This window comes from Drosophila busckii, chromosome X (genome assembly GCF_011750605.1).
Source record: "Drosophila busckii strain San Diego stock center, stock number 13000-0081.31 chromosome X, ASM1175060v1, whole genome shotgun sequence".
NCBI lineage: Eukaryota > Metazoa > Arthropoda > Insecta > Diptera > Drosophilidae > Drosophila > Drosophila busckii.
Genome location: NC_046608.1, coordinates 8,920,392 through 8,938,184, shown reverse-complemented (window position 1 = coordinate 8,938,184; position 17,793 = coordinate 8,920,392). Strand labels below are relative to the sequence as shown.

The 17,793-nt window shown below is 42.2% G+C and overlaps 5 protein-coding genes across 6 annotated transcripts; 2 read left to right on the top strand and 3 right to left on the bottom strand.

The window, feature by feature from the left end:
• The first annotated feature begins 41 nt into the window (after nucleotides 1-41).
• Nucleotides 42-2,985, top strand: LOC108606611 (LIM domain-containing protein jub). 2 transcript variants are annotated; one of them, XM_017996880.2, is made up of 6 exons: nucleotides 42-1,725; nucleotides 1,801-1,821; nucleotides 1,924-2,234; nucleotides 2,301-2,363; nucleotides 2,429-2,594; nucleotides 2,653-2,985. In XM_017996880.2, the coding sequence occupies exons 1-6, from the start codon at nucleotides 468-470 to the stop codon at nucleotides 2,898-2,900; spliced, it is 2,067 nt and encodes a 688-aa protein (XP_017852369.1). In that variant the 5' UTR covers nucleotides 42-467; the 3' UTR covers nucleotides 2,901-2,985. The 2 variants fall into 2 exon arrangements, with proteins under 2 accessions (XP_017852369.1, XP_017852370.1); XM_017996881.2 differs by lacking the exon at nucleotides 1,801-1,821 and having other exon boundaries at nucleotides 43-1,725; nucleotides 2,653-2,983.
• On the bottom strand, nucleotides 2,924-5,958 carry LOC108606610 (nuclear pore complex protein Nup93-1). Its single transcript, XM_017996879.2, has 4 exons — nucleotides 5,592-5,958; nucleotides 5,352-5,532; nucleotides 4,452-5,294; nucleotides 2,924-4,380 (listed from the first exon to the last, which is right to left on the bottom strand). The coding sequence occupies exons 1-4, from the start codon at nucleotides 5,750-5,752 to the stop codon at nucleotides 3,031-3,033; spliced, it is 2,535 nt and encodes an 844-aa protein (XP_017852368.1). The 5' UTR covers nucleotides 5,753-5,958; the 3' UTR covers nucleotides 2,924-3,030.
• A 198-nt stretch (nucleotides 5,959-6,156) lies between these two features.
• Nucleotides 6,157-11,583, top strand: LOC108606612 (chloride intracellular channel exc-4). The gene is made up of 4 exons (XM_017996882.2): nucleotides 6,157-6,607; nucleotides 10,347-10,856; nucleotides 10,947-11,057; nucleotides 11,125-11,583. Exons 1-4 carry the CDS (start codon nucleotides 6,515-6,517, stop codon nucleotides 11,200-11,202), a joined length of 792 nt encoding a protein of 263 aa, XP_017852371.1. The 5' UTR covers nucleotides 6,157-6,514; the 3' UTR covers nucleotides 11,203-11,583.
• A 1,992-nt stretch (nucleotides 11,584-13,575) lies between these two features.
• Nucleotides 13,576-15,760, bottom strand: LOC108607242 (mitochondrial import receptor subunit TOM40 homolog 1). The gene is made up of 4 exons (XM_017997921.1): nucleotides 15,440-15,760; nucleotides 14,897-15,159; nucleotides 14,399-14,816; nucleotides 13,576-14,338 (listed from the first exon to the last, which is right to left on the bottom strand). Exons 1-4 carry the CDS (start codon nucleotides 15,642-15,644, stop codon nucleotides 14,199-14,201), a joined length of 1,026 nt encoding a protein of 341 aa, XP_017853410.1. The 5' UTR covers nucleotides 15,645-15,760; the 3' UTR covers nucleotides 13,576-14,198.
• A 413-nt stretch (nucleotides 15,761-16,173) lies between these two features.
• On the bottom strand, nucleotides 16,174-17,027 carry LOC108606049 (paxillin-B). The gene has a single exon (XM_017995898.2). It carries the CDS (start codon nucleotides 16,817-16,819, stop codon nucleotides 16,277-16,279), a length of 543 nt encoding a protein of 180 aa, XP_017851387.1. The 5' UTR covers nucleotides 16,820-17,027; the 3' UTR covers nucleotides 16,174-16,276.
• Nucleotides 17,028-17,793: the final 766 nt, after the last annotated feature.

Sequence of the window (17,793 nt, the reverse complement as noted above, 5' to 3'; positions counted from 1 at the left end):
TAAAACTGTGGCCTCATATTTTCAAATCAGAATTCAAAAGCTTGGCGGCTTAGTTACCAATCGATATGTTTGTGTAAGTATCGGTAACGCAACTGCAATAGAGCAGTTGCGCAGTGCCAGAGCTAACTTCGATACTGCCATTACTACCATCACTAGTAAAAACAAAAAAAAAAAACATTTACATATGTATTGGGAGTGCTACTCAGCGCATTAAACAAAAACGCAAAGTAATTAAACAAAAAAATGTTGCCGCTGCAAAGCTGATAAACAGCAGCTGAATGCGTTGCAGAGAAACGCAAGCAGAGTGAATCAGGCATTTGTTGAATTATTCAAAGAAAATTCTCTCAACAAAGAGAAGTGTTCGATACCGATACCTATTTGTTAGGGAGATTGAAGTTGAAGTTGAAGTCATTCGCATGTGTGTGCATGTGTGCGTATGTGTGTGTATATAAGTGCATTGATTTATAATGACCACCCAGCGAACGCATCGAAATGCCAGCAATGCGGCAATGGTGGGCGCTGCCACAGGTGCAGCGCCAGGTGGAGTTGCTGACTCAGATTATGAGCAGCTAATGCAACGCCTGCATATCGGCAGCTATCAGCAACGACCAGAGAGTTACATGCACGAGGCAACGCAGCTGCAACGACTGCCCAACAGCGAAGACTACAAGTTATATGAGCGCAACAAATATGCTGCCGCCACAGCAGCCAATGCCATGCCCAGTCAGGCGCAAGAGCTTGCAACACAACACGCCGCGCACATTTATGCGCCCACAGCGCAAATACTGGGCCAACGCATAGCGCCGCAAAAGCACTCGCCGGTCTATGAGAATCTTGAGTTCTATGGCCAGTTCGACTCGAATCAAAAGCGCGCGCAGCCGCAGAGTCCAGCCAGCAGGCAGAATGTCATGCTTAATGACTATCTGCTAATGCAGCCCATTGGTGGCGGTCGTTTTGCGCACACGCCCGTGCCGGAGCCGCCCAAGCACAGTCACAACCACAATCACAACCATAATCACAATACCATAGAGGAGCTCTCGTCCAGCATGGGCATGGGCGCGGCGGCGCCCATCTACGAGAACATCATACCGCATTCCGGGCAACGTGCACAGCCGCAAGCATCACCAGCCACAGCAAGCATTTATCAGCATACAGAAATGGCCACGCCCACGCCAACCAGTGTGGAACCAAACTCAACGTTGCTGCTTGCCTCGCCGTTGCACCAGCGCAGCAGCAGCAGCAATAACAGCAATGGCGGCATCGCCAGCGGTGGTGCTAGCGGTGCAACGCAACGTTATCGCAATCTATCACTGCCGAGTCATCTCAGCAGTCCGCTGTCATCGCCAGTGCCCACTCAGATGGCCAAACTGCAGCAGCATACGCCAATTAAGCAACTGCCTGCACATGCCGGCATCAATGTATCCGTTAATCCCAACTATATAGAGGATATCAATAGCTCCGACTATGTCTGCATGACGGCCAATCTACACAAGAGCAGCGCCATCGCTGCAGTCAGCGCAGCCAATCCACAACCAGTCGCTGCCGCAGCAGTAGCGCCAACAACGGCATTGGCCACTAGCAATGTCTTCACAGCCATCACAAGTGCAGCCTCGGCACAAGCAGCAGCAGCAGTGCCAGCAACGTCACAATTGCGAGCTAATTGCATGGCGCCCACGGCACCGCTGGTGGTGGCCACCTCGCCAACACCCTCGCAAAGCAGCACAGGTAAGTGGATCCAAGTCTGCAGCTTTAAAGGCAGCGCTTACTAAATTTCCTTTAATCCCTCAAATGCATACACAGCCGCCTTGCGGCCCAGGAGAGGTAACTAACCAACCAATTGAAAACAGCATAGCAATATTATTTTTAATCTTTATTGATTTCTTGTCTTCATTATTAATACTTATAAATTTACATTCTATTTAGGCCTAACGAAGAACTTACTGCCGTACAGCGTCACACCGCCGCGTCCGGCTGGTCCGACGGAGGCGCAGCGCAAAATCGAGGAGCTGACACGTCAGCTAGAGGAGGAGATCGAGCAGAGCGAAGAGCATGGAGAATACTTTGGCATTTGTCATACCTGCGGCGAGAAGGTCAAAGGTGCCGGACAGGCCTGCCAGGCCATGGGCAATCTTTATCACACCAATTGCTTCATTTGCTGCTCTTGCGGACGCGCACTACGCGGCAAAGCATTCTACAATGTCCATGGGCGTGTCTATTGCGAGGAGGACTATATGGTAGGTTCTGCCTCTATATTGAGAAATCTCATATTATAGACTCATGTTGCTCCAACTCTTTTGCAGTATTCGGGCTTCCAGCAGACAGCCGAGAAGTGTGCAATCTGTGGTCATCTCATCATGGAAATGGTAACGTCACCTGCAATCGCTGTAGCTATCTCGCTCTAATTCATATTTATGCTATTTGGTTTTAGATCTTACAAGCTATGGGCAAGTCATATCACCCGGGCTGCTTTCGCTGCTGCATCTGCAACGAGTGCTTGGACGGCGTGCCCTTCACCGTGGATGTGGACCACAAAATTTACTGCGTCAACGACTATCACAGCATGTTTGCGCCCAAGTGCGCCAGCTGCGGCAAAGGTGCGTGCCGCCCGCTCAATAGCTTTAGCAATTGTTTGTATTAATGATTTTCTTTTAGGCATCACGCCCGTTGAGGGCACTGACGAGACCGTGCGTGTGGTGTCCATGGACAGGGACTTCCATGTGGACTGCTACATCTGCGAGGAGTGCGGCATGCAGCTGACGGATGAGCCCGACAAGCGCTGTTATCCCTTGGACGGCCGCCTGCTATGTCGTGGCTGCCACTTGCAGCGTTTGGCACTGCAATCATCACCGCATGCGCGCCACCAGGAGCCCGTATGCGCATCCTATCAGTATATGGGCTAAGCCACGCCCACTTATGCAATATACGCACAAAATTTTCCAATAACCATTTGATATACACACATATACATATACTATATAAACTAATTTTTAATAAAAGCGAACTTCATTTATGTAAACAAAGCAAGAACGGTTAGTGCATCAAAATCTCCAGCTGCACAAGGCGATTGTTGGTATCGGCCGGCATGCGATAGGGCAGTGTTGCAGCCATATTGGTCAGTGCCTTGGCGCGTCCACGCAGATACTGCAACTGCAGCAGTTCCTCGTGACTCTGTGACCGGGTGGCATCCTCTAGGGCCAGACTAACATTGCTGCTGGTAATGCTGGATCTATTCGACTTGAGTGTCTTATATTCATCATAGATGATGCTCATGGCAGCCAGCAGCACATCGGGCATAACCTTAATCACATCGGCGCCGATTTGCTTCAAGTTGCTGATGCAGTCATCGACATCATTGCAGCTATCGGGCGTAATGTGATGCTTGGCTAGCGTCTCGGCAGCCTTACGCGATTCACCTGCATGGTAGTAGTCAAAGAAACTGCGCAGCTGAATCAAGCGTGTATACATCGACAACAGTTGCTCATCTATATCGCATTTGCGCCTGGTTAGCGCCAAATCCATTTGCTCCGTCAGCGGCAGCAGCTGCTCACGCATGCCACCGGGACGCATAGGTTGATGCACCACCTGCGTAAGCAGTGAGCACAACAAACGCAATCCCTTATCCAGCTGCCCAGCTATGATGTAGAGACCCAGCGCCGCCTCAAACTGTATGCGGTTTGCCAGCTCATCGCCCGCCATGCCGGCCAGCGCATACTTGTCCTGCTCCATAGTCGGAAACTGTGAAAAGATGCCGCCCACATAGAGATTCGGCTCATGAGGATCTGGCGTGCCAAAGATCAACAGCACCATCTTCTCATCGGAATGCTCCAGCAGCAGATCACAAACGCAAGTCAGCATGAGGTTGCGTCCATCGGAGGCCTTGAAATGGCGCAGCATGTAATAATATTGCAGCGCCAGGCTGGTGTCCGATTGCTCAAAGCTCTTGGCATACATGATGATGAGACGCGCCAAGTTAAGACGACGCATGGGCTTGGGATCAGTGGGCTCGGCGCTAAGCAGCGGCTGTTGCACATTGCTGGGTGTGGCCAGCATCGAAAGCTCATTCAATGCTATGGCCATGTGCACAGCATGAGCGCGTAGTTTCTCCGTGCGCGCCAAGAACTCAATGGCGGACTCGAACTGACCCGTGAGCACGAGCACCAGGAAATAGAGCGGCGCCTTCTCGTGTGCATTGAAATAACTCTCGCCATACTTTTCCAAAATAAGCGACTGCAGGCCACCGTAGGTAAGACGATCGCCGTGATAATCAGTGTGTTCGTCGCTGCGCAGCACGGACAGCTGTATCCAGAGAAAGTCCTCGATGTTATGCACAATATCCGCATGCTGCTCATGCGGATCACAGGCCAAGATAACGGCATACACCTAAATGTAAAAGAGAGGGAGAGAGAGAGAGTAAGAAAATTAAGGCGTTGAAAAATAATGTAATTGCTTACCGCCTTCTTGTAGGGATCAGTGCAGTTACGAAGCTTGTTGCAATACTCCAGCTTTAGCTGACCCTCCAGCTTGGCATGCGGACGCTCCAAATCACCCAGCTCGTGCTGCGTGGAGCGTTCCTTTAGCAGCTGCTTCTTATGCTGCAACAACTTGATCAACTCGGAGCAGCTGCCAGCCTCGCTGAGGTACTGGATGGCAGCATCAAGACCACCGCATCTTAAGCAATAAAAGACTAGCGCCCACAGCGGGCGTCCATCGGCCACATCGTGTAGTCCTAGCAACGACTGCGCCTTCTGGAAAGTAATATTTACATACGAACCGACCGTATTGTAGACATTGGGTATGCCGCCGCGTTGAGCCACAATGCGATTCTTTTGTATGATAGTTTTCATGTATTCTTTGTAGCGCTGCTCCAGATATTGGCGCGCCTGCTGCGCAAATTTGTGGCCCGATTGACGAGACTTTATGGGTTCAACATTGCGCGAAACTGGCGCCACATTCGACATATAAGCCAGCACGGCCCACATTTCGCTAATCGTTACGTCAAACTCATCGGTGTCAGTTTTGACCAGCAGGTTAAGCTTGTTTAGCAGGCCAGCACGTTGGTTGCTGCTTTGTTGCTGATTGTAAAAGCTTATCTCCTTGGCGTAGAGCGTCTCCATCCGACTGAGACGCGAACGCGGATGCGGTATCTGCGGCAATACTGTCGGCACCATTTGGCGATGCACAGCACCGAAATCATCATGATCGGGACCAACTAAAGCGTTAAGTAAACGCTCCTTTTCATCGCCCCACTCGGCAAATATGCTGCGTATCTTGTTACGCTCTACAGTCTTGAATATCTGCAACGAAAGCATTGCCATTAATGTATATTCGCCATTATTGTGTGTTTAACTTACATTTCTGTTTGTCTCCTCAATAACAGCAATAATAGCATTCTCGCGCTCATTCTTTAAATACCCAAGCACATCGGTGTCAGCAATGGGATTCAATGGTTCGAAAGATTTACGCGCGCTTAACAATTCCAGTTTCTGTGCGAGCTTGGGCAAATCTACGCCTCGCGACCCCAGCAATATGTGTCTGTAGTAAATAATGTACATAGATTTTCGTATAATTATAACAGACTTGAGCTAACTTACGCTTGCAGATCGTTTGTGCCCGTTTGGGTGACGCGCGAATGTAATTCCTGTGTTGCTTGCAGCACTTGGGAGAGCGTGCGCTCTACGCGCGGCAGCTCCACATCCATTTTGGTCTCATTTGTCAGGCGTTGTGCCTGCTGCAACAGTTCGTTTAAATCCATGCTTAACAAATCTTATATTCTATATGCACATGCATTAAATTGTTGTAACAAAGTGACATATAAATATGGGCACGCCGGCCCGATAGCAGTGTTGCCAGTTTTTTTTTCTTGCCGGCGATAAATTATTGCCACTCGATATACACGAGCTGTGCAAGTTTGGTCTACTCCAGCTTTTTCAAACAGCTTCAGCCGAAAAAAATTTGAAACATGTAGAAATCTTGCTTGTCATAGATTTAATTTAATTGGTGGCGAATTTAATTGGTGGGAGAATGTTAACAAATCCTTTTAGCTTTTTTTCTTGTCGTTTTTTTTGTCTTGTTGTCTTTTTTGCGAAAATCAATTGGCAACACTGGTTTTGACTAAATTTATTTTTAAGGCAGGCAGCGGCTGGTCACACTGTTAGTTTTAACTAAGTTGCGAGCAGAGACAGACGTCGAATTTTTTTTGGCAGCCGATTATACATTAATGCACAAGCTACTAAGTGAACGATAGAACAGTGTATATTTTTGTAGATTTGTGTTATTGTTGTGCGCGTGTGTATTAGCAAAATAAATTAACAAATAGCTCCAGCAGGCAGCTAAGGAAAGAGAAAAATACGAAAAACACGTACGCACGTCACGCGGACGGCTAAGAAACAACGACGACAACGATAAGAAGCAGCAGCAAAACGTAAAACTTTAAAGTTTGTGAATAAGAAAGCTAGAAGAGAAAAGAGCTTTGCTAAAGCAATATAAAAAAAAGTAAAGTAAAGAAAAAAACAACATGTCAGCCAGCGACGTTGAGACACAGCCGCAACAGGAGACGACAAATGGAACTGGCAAATATGATGTGCCCGAGATCGAATTGATTATAAAGGTGAGTCTTAAGTCGCGGGCTACAACAGCAACATGAACAAATTATGCACACACATGCAGACTAAATGCAAATGCAAGTATGTGTGTGTGTTTGAACAAATGTTGATGCAAAATTTTCATTGCCAGCAACAAAGTGAAAATGCTGTTGTTGCAACAACTGCACAAACACAAGCACACAGACACACACACACACACACACACACACACACACACACACACACACACACACACACACTTATGCATGCACGAGTTCCATTTGGTTCTTGGCTCACCGTCATCAAATTTATACAGACAGACATACATATACATATGTAGATATGTACGTATTTCAATTTTATTTTATCACATCATCATTTTATTGGATTTATTCGTCGCGCTCTTGTCTATCTATCTATCTATATCTGTATGTTTGCTCTTGTTGTTGTTGTTTCTAAGCATCGCTGAAACTGGTTTCTCAAGCGTACAATATAGCGTTCTGCGCTTTTCTCCTTTGCTTTTTAAGAACTTCTTGCAAACTGTTTGTATGTCTGTGTGTGTGTGTAAATTTACATTGGTATTGGCAGCAGCGTTGCCTAATAACTTCTTATCTGACAATGAGCGCAATTGAAAATTGCTCTCTCCCTCACACACACACACACACACACAACACACATTTAGACAAACTTTATGTGTGTGTGTGTGTGCAATTTCGAAATCTCTTTGGCGCGCTCGTCATTAGCTCTTCAACTTTTTGTTTGCGCCGCTAATTGTCGAATGTTGACTTTATTAGTAAGCCCAACAATTGTTATGGCCAATCCTCGTTTGCCGCCCACGCACACACACACATACGCATACTTTGAGTCAGTATGCCGCGCCCTAAAACAATAAAAGTGCCATGACTAATGCAACTTCAACTAAAACTCCACTATCCCCCAATTCCCCCTTTAAGAGCAGCAGCCGCAGCAGCAGTTGGTGGTGGCTTTTCCTGACTGCGCACACCTGTTGTGCTTAGCGCTGCGGCTGCGCTGTCAGCTGAGTAAGAGAAGCGTCTTTGACATTATGCCCAGGCATTGGCATTTACAATTGAAAAGGAAAAGGAAAAGAAAAAGCAAAAGGAAAACCGACAATAAAAAATACAAAGCGCAAAACTAAATGCGCATACAATGTACAAATAAAGCGTTTAAGCAAAAAGTGAAAGTTCAATTTGGCCTATGCATGTGGCATGTGTGTGTGTGTGCGCCCAAATAGCTGAAGAAAGCAGCTGTAGTAATCACAAAAACAACAACAATAACAAACAGCATTCACTCTTTTTTCAACTAACAAACATAGGAGCTCGGTATGCTGCCTGGCGTGCAGAGCCAGAGCCGGGCCAGCAAACAAACAAAACAAAACGCACACATACACATACAAACTTGCATGCATATGTATAAAGCAAGTACGAAGACAAAACAATCAAAAACAACAAACAATCATTGAACTCAAAAACTGGTTTTTCTCGTGTTGCACTTTTCCGCCTCCTTGGCCAGAGGCCCCCCACACACACTCCCACACCTACACACACACATACACAGTTATAACTGCAACAGTTGCTTTAATTGTTTTGAGTGACGAAAATTAGGGAAAATTTAGCTTCAAACAAAAGATATGCAGTCAGTCATATTATCTTTAGTTTTAATTCTGTTTAGCTTGTTAGCTGAAATAAATTTGTTCAATTATTTAGAATTTAAAAAATATTTTATCAAATTTGTTTCACGCCACTAATTCTTAAATTGGAGCTGCTTTAGTAAAATCTATTCAAAGTTTTTTTTGTTTATGGCTAGCCATAACTTAAGCTTGAACTAAATGCCTCTATTGCCCATATATAAATAAAATTTTAAATTTATTGTTACATGTGTTAATTTGTTGTGTGTGGCACAGCGTTATAAATAATTAATTTATACATGAGACTTAAACCTTCTCACTTTGCTATCTTCGTTTACTAAAATAGCAATTAAGTCAGTTCAGTTGGGCTCTAAATGAAATTGACGTTGACTTGACGTTGCCGCACGCCATAAATATAAATACAATAATAATAATGAGAGTAAAGCAGAGCAGTGTTGGGGGAGGGGGGAGAGAAGCAGAGAATACAAAACTCATTAGCCATTTACCAATTTAGGCCAAGATACGACGAGCCAACCAGCCAACCAAGCGAGGCAACTCACGTTCGCGTTTGCGTTCTTACTTCATACACACACTTGATAATAAAAATTATTTTTCTTTTTTTTTTTATTAATACTCGTACATATTTATTTCTTACTTTTTTTTGTTTTTATGGTATTACTTCATCATTTATAAGTGAAGCCGTTGTCGGCTGTTATGATGAGGTGAGGTTGAAATGTTTCCGCTGCTATAGCTGATAAGATATAGGCATACATATGTATCTATATGTGCGTGTGTGTGTGTAAATGGAACGATTGAGGGCGTTTTGGTTATGGGGCAAAAGAAAGATCTCAAGGTTGGCAAACTGTCTGTCTGTCTGCCGCCCTCAACCGAAAATGAAATGCAAAATTTTACAGATACATACCAATGTACATAGATACAGATGTTAAGTATGTATGCGTGCTGTATTTTTTTTTTGTAGTTTTGAATGCCGCTGCAGCTGTCAGCGCTGCTGCTAACCGGTTCCAAAAATAACGTATCTCACACACATGCATATGCCAATGTGTGTGTGTGTGTGTGTGTGTGTGTGTGTGTTTGCTTTTCGCTTTTATTTATGATTGTTAGTCTGCCGCGCTCTGCTCTGCTATATTATATATATATATATACATATTTGTATAATCTTATCGCACTATTATTTCTATTTAATTGCTTGGCTCGAGATCAAAACGCAAGCAAAAGCAAGAAATATATAAAATGAGAGCAGAGAACTTGACAGTTAAACCAACTGTGAAATGTAAGAACGCACAACTAATGATCTAATGCTTATGCCCCTCTCGCTCTCTCATGCACACACGCACACACACACACACACACATAGCTGGCAGCTATATATGCACATATATTTAATTTGACATTTAGCTTTTTGTCATTTTGCCATATACGTCAATAAATGCGACTGCAACTCAAATAGCAATAGATACAAATGTATCTAGGCTTGTCGCCTGCTGAACTTTGACATTGCCTGGCATTGTGCAACTAACAATAGAGATAAATATAAACAGTTAAAGCTTTGTCCATGCTGCAGTGCATCATAGTGGGCGCTATTGTGGGTGTGGCAAGCTGTAAATGCAGTTGGCTAACCATATTTGCCATTTTGTTTTTATCTAACGCTCACACACACACACACACACGCACACGCAAGCACTTAACGCCGGCTGTCGATAAATCAACAAGTTAACAACATCAGTTAAAGGCAAAGGCACAAAATATGATGACATCACACGCCTTAAATAGTAACTGACGCTTCGGCATTGGCACGCAGGCGTGACCGAAGCGGATGCCCGCTTAGTTTATCTGGGAGGGCACGGCATTTCCTGTTGCAGGCAGGATTAACGTTAATGCCGCTCCGCTCCGCTCCAGCTGTAGTTTAGTTTTGTTTGTTTGCTTGCCTGTTTGAGACGTTGCGTCAACAATTCATCATGCGACGAACTCACTCGCATTCAATTCAATTATGTAGATACTGATGATGTCACATGCTTCACTTGATTATCATTTGTGGGGCTCAAGTGCCCAAAAGCAATTCAAAGCCAATATAAAATTTTATGAAATGCTTTTATTTCTAGGCTTCGACCATCGATGGCCGACGCAAGGGCGCCTGCCTGTTCTGTCAGGAGTACTTTATGGATCTGTATCTGCTGGCCGAGCTGAAGACGATCAGTCTGAAGGTGACCACAGTGGATATGCAGAAGCCGCCACCAGATTTTCGCACCAACTTCGAGGCAACACATCCACCCATATTGATTGATAATGGTCTGGCCATATTGGAGAATGAGAAAATCGAAAGGCATATCATGAAATCAATACCCGGTGGCTATAATCTGTTTGTGCAGGACAAGGAGGTGGCCACGCTGATTGAGAACTTGTATGTGAAATTGAAGCTGATGCTGGTGAAGAAGGATGAGGCAAAGAACAATGCGCTCATGTCGCATCTGAAGAAGATCAATGATCATCTGGTTGCACGCAATACACGTTTCCTAACCGGCGACACCATGTGCTGCTTCGACTGTGAGCTGATGCCACGTTTGCAGCATATACGTGTGGCTGGCAAGTACTTTGTGGACTTTGAGATACCGGTAAGCAACAGAAAGACACAGAGAGAGAGAGAGAGAGAGATAGGTGTTAATTAGTGCTAACGAAATTTGTTTCTACTTCTTCCATTGCAGACACACTTGACAGCGCTTTGGCGTTATATGTATCACATGTATCAACTGGATGCCTTTACACAATCATGCCCAGCCGATCAGGACATTATCAATCACTATAAGCTGCAACAGGTAGGAGATTATCTTATATCCATACTAACTATTTACTTACGCACTCTCTCGCTTTCGCCTTTTGCAGAGTCTCAAAATGAAAAAGCATGAGGAGCTGGAGACGCCGACATTTACCACATCCATTCCAATTGATATTTCGGAGTAGTGTTCTATCGAGCCATGCACAGTTATTATTATCATATAATATACATATATATATAACTACCTTTTTTTTGGACAACTTTACACTAGAAGAGCTCCAGCCCTCCCTATCAACGCAATCGATTTGAATGACAAGCAACTACAACTACAAAGTATACAAAACATTTACATATATACACACATACTATATACTTAGCATATATATATGCTAGTTAGAGCATATATAGTGGAGCTTAACTTAACCTAATCTAAACGAGAGTACATCAACAAACAAATCTTTATATTTTAGCAGCCACCGTTGCCTTTCTTTAAGAGCTAAAAAATCATTTGATTTGTAATTTGTAATAATTTTCACTTAATTGCCCGCCTGAATGTATTTTATTTTATTTTATTCTTTATTATTATGAGTTTTTTTTTTTTGTAATTTGTTGTATTATTAAAGAGCGCTTTATGTATTTGATATACATAAACTGATTGATTGAGAACATGTGCATAGACAATATGCATTTAATAACAGAGCTATTCAAAACTACTTATTTTGTGTTTAGTTCAAGTCAAAAATTCAATTCTTGTACAAAAAATTTCTTTTAATTACGATCTTTAATCTATATCCTTGCAAAGCACACACGCTATCCTACAGCCTTTTTCCTAAGAATCGCAAGCCGATCGCCTAAAAAAAGCAACATTCAAGTTTGTACATATGTTTTTATGTATGTATCTATCTATGTTGGAGAGCGTGTCCCCTATAAAATATATGTATATTCTTCACGCAGGGTGTGTCACAGTTGAGCATATTCTGATCTGATATATACACAACTCCTCTAACTTGGTTTTATAATTATGATTTCGCTTTTTTTCCGACTCCTTGGCACGCGTTTTGCCATTTTGTTTGCTTTTAATTTTATTTTATAACCTAAAACTTGAAAATACAATGAGTAAAGGAAATTAAGAGTATTTTTGTAATAAGTGAAAATTTATAAATAAACAAACAAAAAAATATATAAAAAACACACAAGTTGAAACACAATCTCTTCTGCATTTATTCTACGGAGAAAGTTCCTGAGTGTAATCATCTATAATTCCATAATCTTGGATGAGAGGGAGAGAAAACGTCATGAGTCATAGGTTTGCATCTTGGAGTCTACTGCAGACTATATTAGGCTGCTAGAAAATAAATAAAGGGTTTCACTAAGGAGTATTACTTTGCACGCAATTATATGAGGTTGATGTAATTATTGCTGTTGCTGAATTATTAATCCTAATGTTAAAATTGCTGTTGCATGCAGTCAAATCAGATCAGTAGCAAGTGGTTGGAATAATAAAGCTTTCGAGCTCGAATTCTCAAGGACTGTCTTCAATTGACAAAATACTTACCCTACGATCTCTTTTCCTATCCAATATAAAATGAAACCGCATTTTATTTTGCAAGTTACATTAATTTTATTTAGCAGGAAACAATAAGACTACCGAACATAAAATGTATAGTTATAATAGATAATATAAAAATAATGTTAAATAATAATAGCCCGTTAAAAGTATATAAAAAGTAAAACGACGCTTGCTCCGTTAAAGTCTCTGACTGCTCCATGGAGCGTCAGCTCAGTACTTTGGAGGTCACTTAATTGACGCAATTTCAGCAGCTGATCCAATTACATATTTTGCGCCAGTTGTGTCAGTCTTTTACAGCTTGTAGTATTTATAAATATGTGTGTGCTTACTTTCTTATCTAAACAACAGAGATAACAACGCTGCTCTTTAACCGATTGTATAACAAATTTGTTGGAGAACTTTCGCTTGTTTTTAATTTTATCCTTGGCCACTGGTTGCCAAAGATTTCAAAAATTATTGTGTAGCTTTTCAGACATTATTTAAAATTGCTTTACAATTTGCTGGCAGCCTGCGGCGGCACAGAGTGAGACAGATATAGATATAGCAACGCCCTTTGCGATTCCAAGTTGAAATAAAATATAGGCTTACTATAACATATACAGTTTGTTCTTTATTTTTTTTTTCTTTTTTAGGTTTAGTTTGGTTTCCCCACAGCATCTTTGGCGTCTACAACGGTAGAGCCAAATAAAATAAAATGTTTAACAAAAATTTTCTGTCATTGTTAACTAGAAACTAATTTATAATTTAAGAATTATAAACTTAAAGCAGTGTATTTTGTTTTAAGCAAATTTATACGCATTCTTTTTCATTTCAACAACTAGTTGTTCTACTACTCATTGTTGCATTAGGGGAAATTAAAGCGTTTGTTGTTGTTGTACATACGTTTAAATGCGTAGACATTTTGTTGGTAGGAAAGCAACTTAGGTGTAAAAAATGATTTAGCTGAGGCTTTTGGAATTGGAATTCTATGCTTTCTTTTTTTTTTTTGAACATATACTATGCTTGCAGGCGTGTGTGTGTGTGTGTGTAGAGCGAGACAGGTATTAAGGACATGACAATGCAATAATTTCATTATATTAATGTAGTTGTATGTATGTACATCAGTTGTATATGGCTAAAATCAAGCAATACATGTCCATTAAAATGTTATACTAAAGCAATTGCTCTTTGCTACGAACTAAAGAATGGCATACATGGAGCTACAATTCGTTTTTTTAAGGTTTCTTTTCTTTTGTTTTTGAACTTGCTGTTTATTTACTCCTCTTGCTTGTTGTCGCTCGCCTTTTGGTTTGTTTGCTTTATAATTTATACATTTACAATTGCAATTTTTTGAGAGACGAGTTAAAGTCAAAAGTGGGTCATATTTAAAACAAATGAACAATTACGTTTTGCCTGCTGCTGCTGTGTGTGTGTGTGTGTGTGTGTGTTGTGTTCTGTGTATATGTATGTAGGATGATGATGATAATTAGGATAATGCATTTCTGATAACTGTTTGTTTTTGCTGCTCTATCTGTTGCTATTGTTGGTTGTTGGGTGCCGGCATTTGCTGGTGCTGCTGTTGAAGTTGCTGTTATTGTTGATTGCTGACTGGTTATTGTTTGTTAAGTGGCTTTATCCAATCATCAGCCCACAGCCGAGCTTGAATTGATTCTTTACATGGTTCATGCGTCCGCTAAGAGAGAACGAGAACGGCAGTGGTTGCAGACGCTTCTCCAGCACGCCCGAAATGTGCCAATTTGAGTCAATAGAGCCTGTTGAGTATTGATAATTAATATATAGTAATTGTTTACTTAAATGCTTGCGTATCTAACCTCTGAAGACGAGATCTGCCTTGGGCAAATCAATTTGATAGCCAATGGTGGCAACAGATTCCTGCATGCGCAGACTTGTTTCAACCTCGACGCCAATCTGCAGCTGTTCGCTGGCCTTCTGATAGTAGCACAAATGCAGTCCACTGGGTCCCAGGGTGCCAGACCAAATGGAATCACCGGTGGAGTAGCGTCCCACAGCCGAAACAATGGCAATCTGTCGTCCGGGCACATTTGGTCCATACTGATAGGCCACCTCAGCACCCAGAGCCATGCGCTGCGTCACCGACTGCAAATACTGGCCCACAATAACGCCGGAATTGGTGAATATGCTGGGATTGCCCAACGTGATAGATGCGGTGTAGTCATTGCCTCGATAATCTGTGCTCAGCTGTGTGGCCGTCACCTTTGAATCTTGTATCTGTAAATATTCACAACAAGTAGTTCATTGTATACATCTTGAGACAAGTATCAGCTCCAGCAGTGGGAGCAGCACATTACCTGCGAGGCAAACTTGCAGCGCAAACGCGGTGAGAACTGATGTATGACATTGGCATTCAGATTGCCCGAGGGATCGATGTCGCCGAGCAGCACCGGGAATGCCTCAGTTGGACTGTATTGCTTGGTGCCCACATAGGTGGCACCGAAGCGATAACCGCTTGGCACAGTGGTGCTCATGTTGATGGAGTGGGATACCTGAAAATGATTGCTGAGGCCCTTGTTCAGCATTATCTTGGCGCCCTCAAAGGTAATGGCCTGTACATCTGAATGAGAAAACGTTTATTTAATTATTCTACATTGACTACTATGTGCACTGATAATACATAATCAAAGACAATAATAAGGTACGCACACACACACGCAGTACGCAGCACAGCACACACGCATACACACGCGCGCGCACACATAAACACACACACAGACAAACGGGGCACCGACCGACCCCCTCACATGCTTGTAGGTTATGTCATCAGTTGGGCTGTTGGCGTTTTTGAGCCACTTTGCGGTGTTTTCATAGGCGTATTCATGAATGACATTACATACCTTTGCATTTCTTGTGCAACTCCTCGACAGTGCCGGGATTCTCAAGTGTGTTATCCTTTGCCGCATCGCTCGCTTCGGCCGCAATAGACTGCGAAACCTCTGTGGGTATTGTGGCTGGTTCCGGCAGACCCAAACTGGCAGCTACGCTGTTGCTGCGCGCTGACGTTGGCTCAACGCCGGATGATGCCGCTAGCACGTTACCCATTTTATAATAGCCAAAGTTTTTTGTGTAATTTTTTGTGTTTAGCCGTCGAATTTAAAGTGGCACGCGCTTTCTGAAGTATCTGTGTGTTACACACTACAAAAAAAAGACTGTTTTTTTTTTGACAGCAAAGTCGATACGATACTTTCGGCTAGAGTTGAACGATAATTTACTCGTCTGTGACTTGTAATGAGTATTTTAAAAATCACTTGTCACGGTCGTAGCAGATAAACTGGGCGAGCAACGACTAAACTAATTTCTGTAAATGCGAAATGGTGTACTTTTTAAATGCAAACTTACATTATAGACAATTATATTTTTAGGGCTAAGGAAAACTCAAAGTTGTAAGCTATCAAGTCACGAAAACTTGTCACTGCGACTGATGTCGCCGTGAATGTCATGCAATCGATTATCTCCAATTATGGCTCGATACGAAAGCTTTGAGCACGATAGAGTATCGATAGGATTATATATCGAGCAGAATATTACGCCCATGTGAACGTTAATTGTAGCGGCCGTTAGACTCTTAAAATGTTTTTTTTTTTTATTCGTGCGTAGTAAAATTAAGTATTCTTATAATGGTGGTATGATTTTGTTTTGTATGGGTATAATGAAATGTTGTATTGACTTGAGAACTAATATACAGAGAACCGATTAACACAATTCGCGCAAACAGGATCTCCGTTGTAAATAGCAAAATCCCCACCGATCGGCTGCTGACAGCAGAGGCACCGGAAGCATTCAGCATGCCACTTGGTATTCAGGGCAATGGTGGCATTACCACCAATTGGTTGCTCGCAGCTGGCGCAACGAGACGAGAAGAGTTTCCGGTAGTCGTGCTTGCAAAATAAATAGCCGTTGACTTCGAAAAAATTTGACTTTATCAATGACTTGCGACAGCGTACACAGCGAAAACACTTCTCATGCCACTTGCGCTTGGCGGCGACAATAGCACGCTCCATTATAAGCGTGCCACAGCAATGACACCTGCTGGCGTATTTCTCCTGGTAACACGATTGGCACACCGGCTCGCCTTTTTGCACATTGAACACGGCGTCAACTATGGGCTTATCGCATTCCTTGCACGTGAAGTGATGCGGATGATAGATCTTGCCCAGCGCATTGATCGCTCGACGGGACACGGCTTCATGGCACTTGCAGCAAACTTTGGCAGACATAGTGCGTTCCAAGTACAAATTACCTCCAAGACAAATTAAACAAAAAGAAAAAATTAACGAATACGAATTTGCTGCAAAGCAACGTGCACTTTGAAATTTTAAAATATTTAGAGACTATTTGCGAAACCGTTTGCCTTCCCCTAAACAATTGATGGCTTTTAAGAATATTTAGAATTTTTAATTCGGTTTCGAGACAGACTAAATTTTGACAAAAGCTATAAATAATAAAAACAAAAACTAAATTACAGGCCTACTGCTTGTAAAACGAACTAAAACTGTCTATGTTTCTACTTTTCAATATACAAGACTTTTAATGAAATAAGCAGTTTATATAGTTTGACTATAATTTTCAATTTATTTAGCCTTATTGCTTCGTTTGTTTATCCACTATTAAGAAGTTAAGATTGAGTCCACACCTTCGAATTCACCCAGCAGATGTACGCCGAGAAAGAAAACTGAAAAGCTCTTAAAAAGCATCCAATAGAACTTGTCCCGGTAAATTTGCATCACCAGGCGCACTATTGAAGAGTATTCAAAGGCCATGTTCAATAATTTAAAGACTGAATTTATAGACACACGCTGCACTCGAGGAGAGTTTTTATAAAACTTATAACACAATTTCTAGCGAGCTCTATTGTATGAGAAATGTTTAACCAATGACAGCGCCTACTAGTACTATTAAAGTTTCCATTTAAGCAACATAGACAGTTTTACAAGTACTTCACTTGAATCTTTATTGTACTTCATTTAAATCTTGTTTTGTTTCATAAATGATCTTGAATTGTAAGTTCATCAGCAGTATTTTCATGTAATACATATATATTTTTTTCATGTATAATATAATAATAACACGTTTTTTAAAATATTTTTTTTTTTTTTTGTAACACGGTTTTTTTTCTGCCTTGTGCAGAATAATTTCCTCTATGCATGTACCATTAGTTGTGTGTGTGGCTTTTGTTTGTTGTTTCATAGTT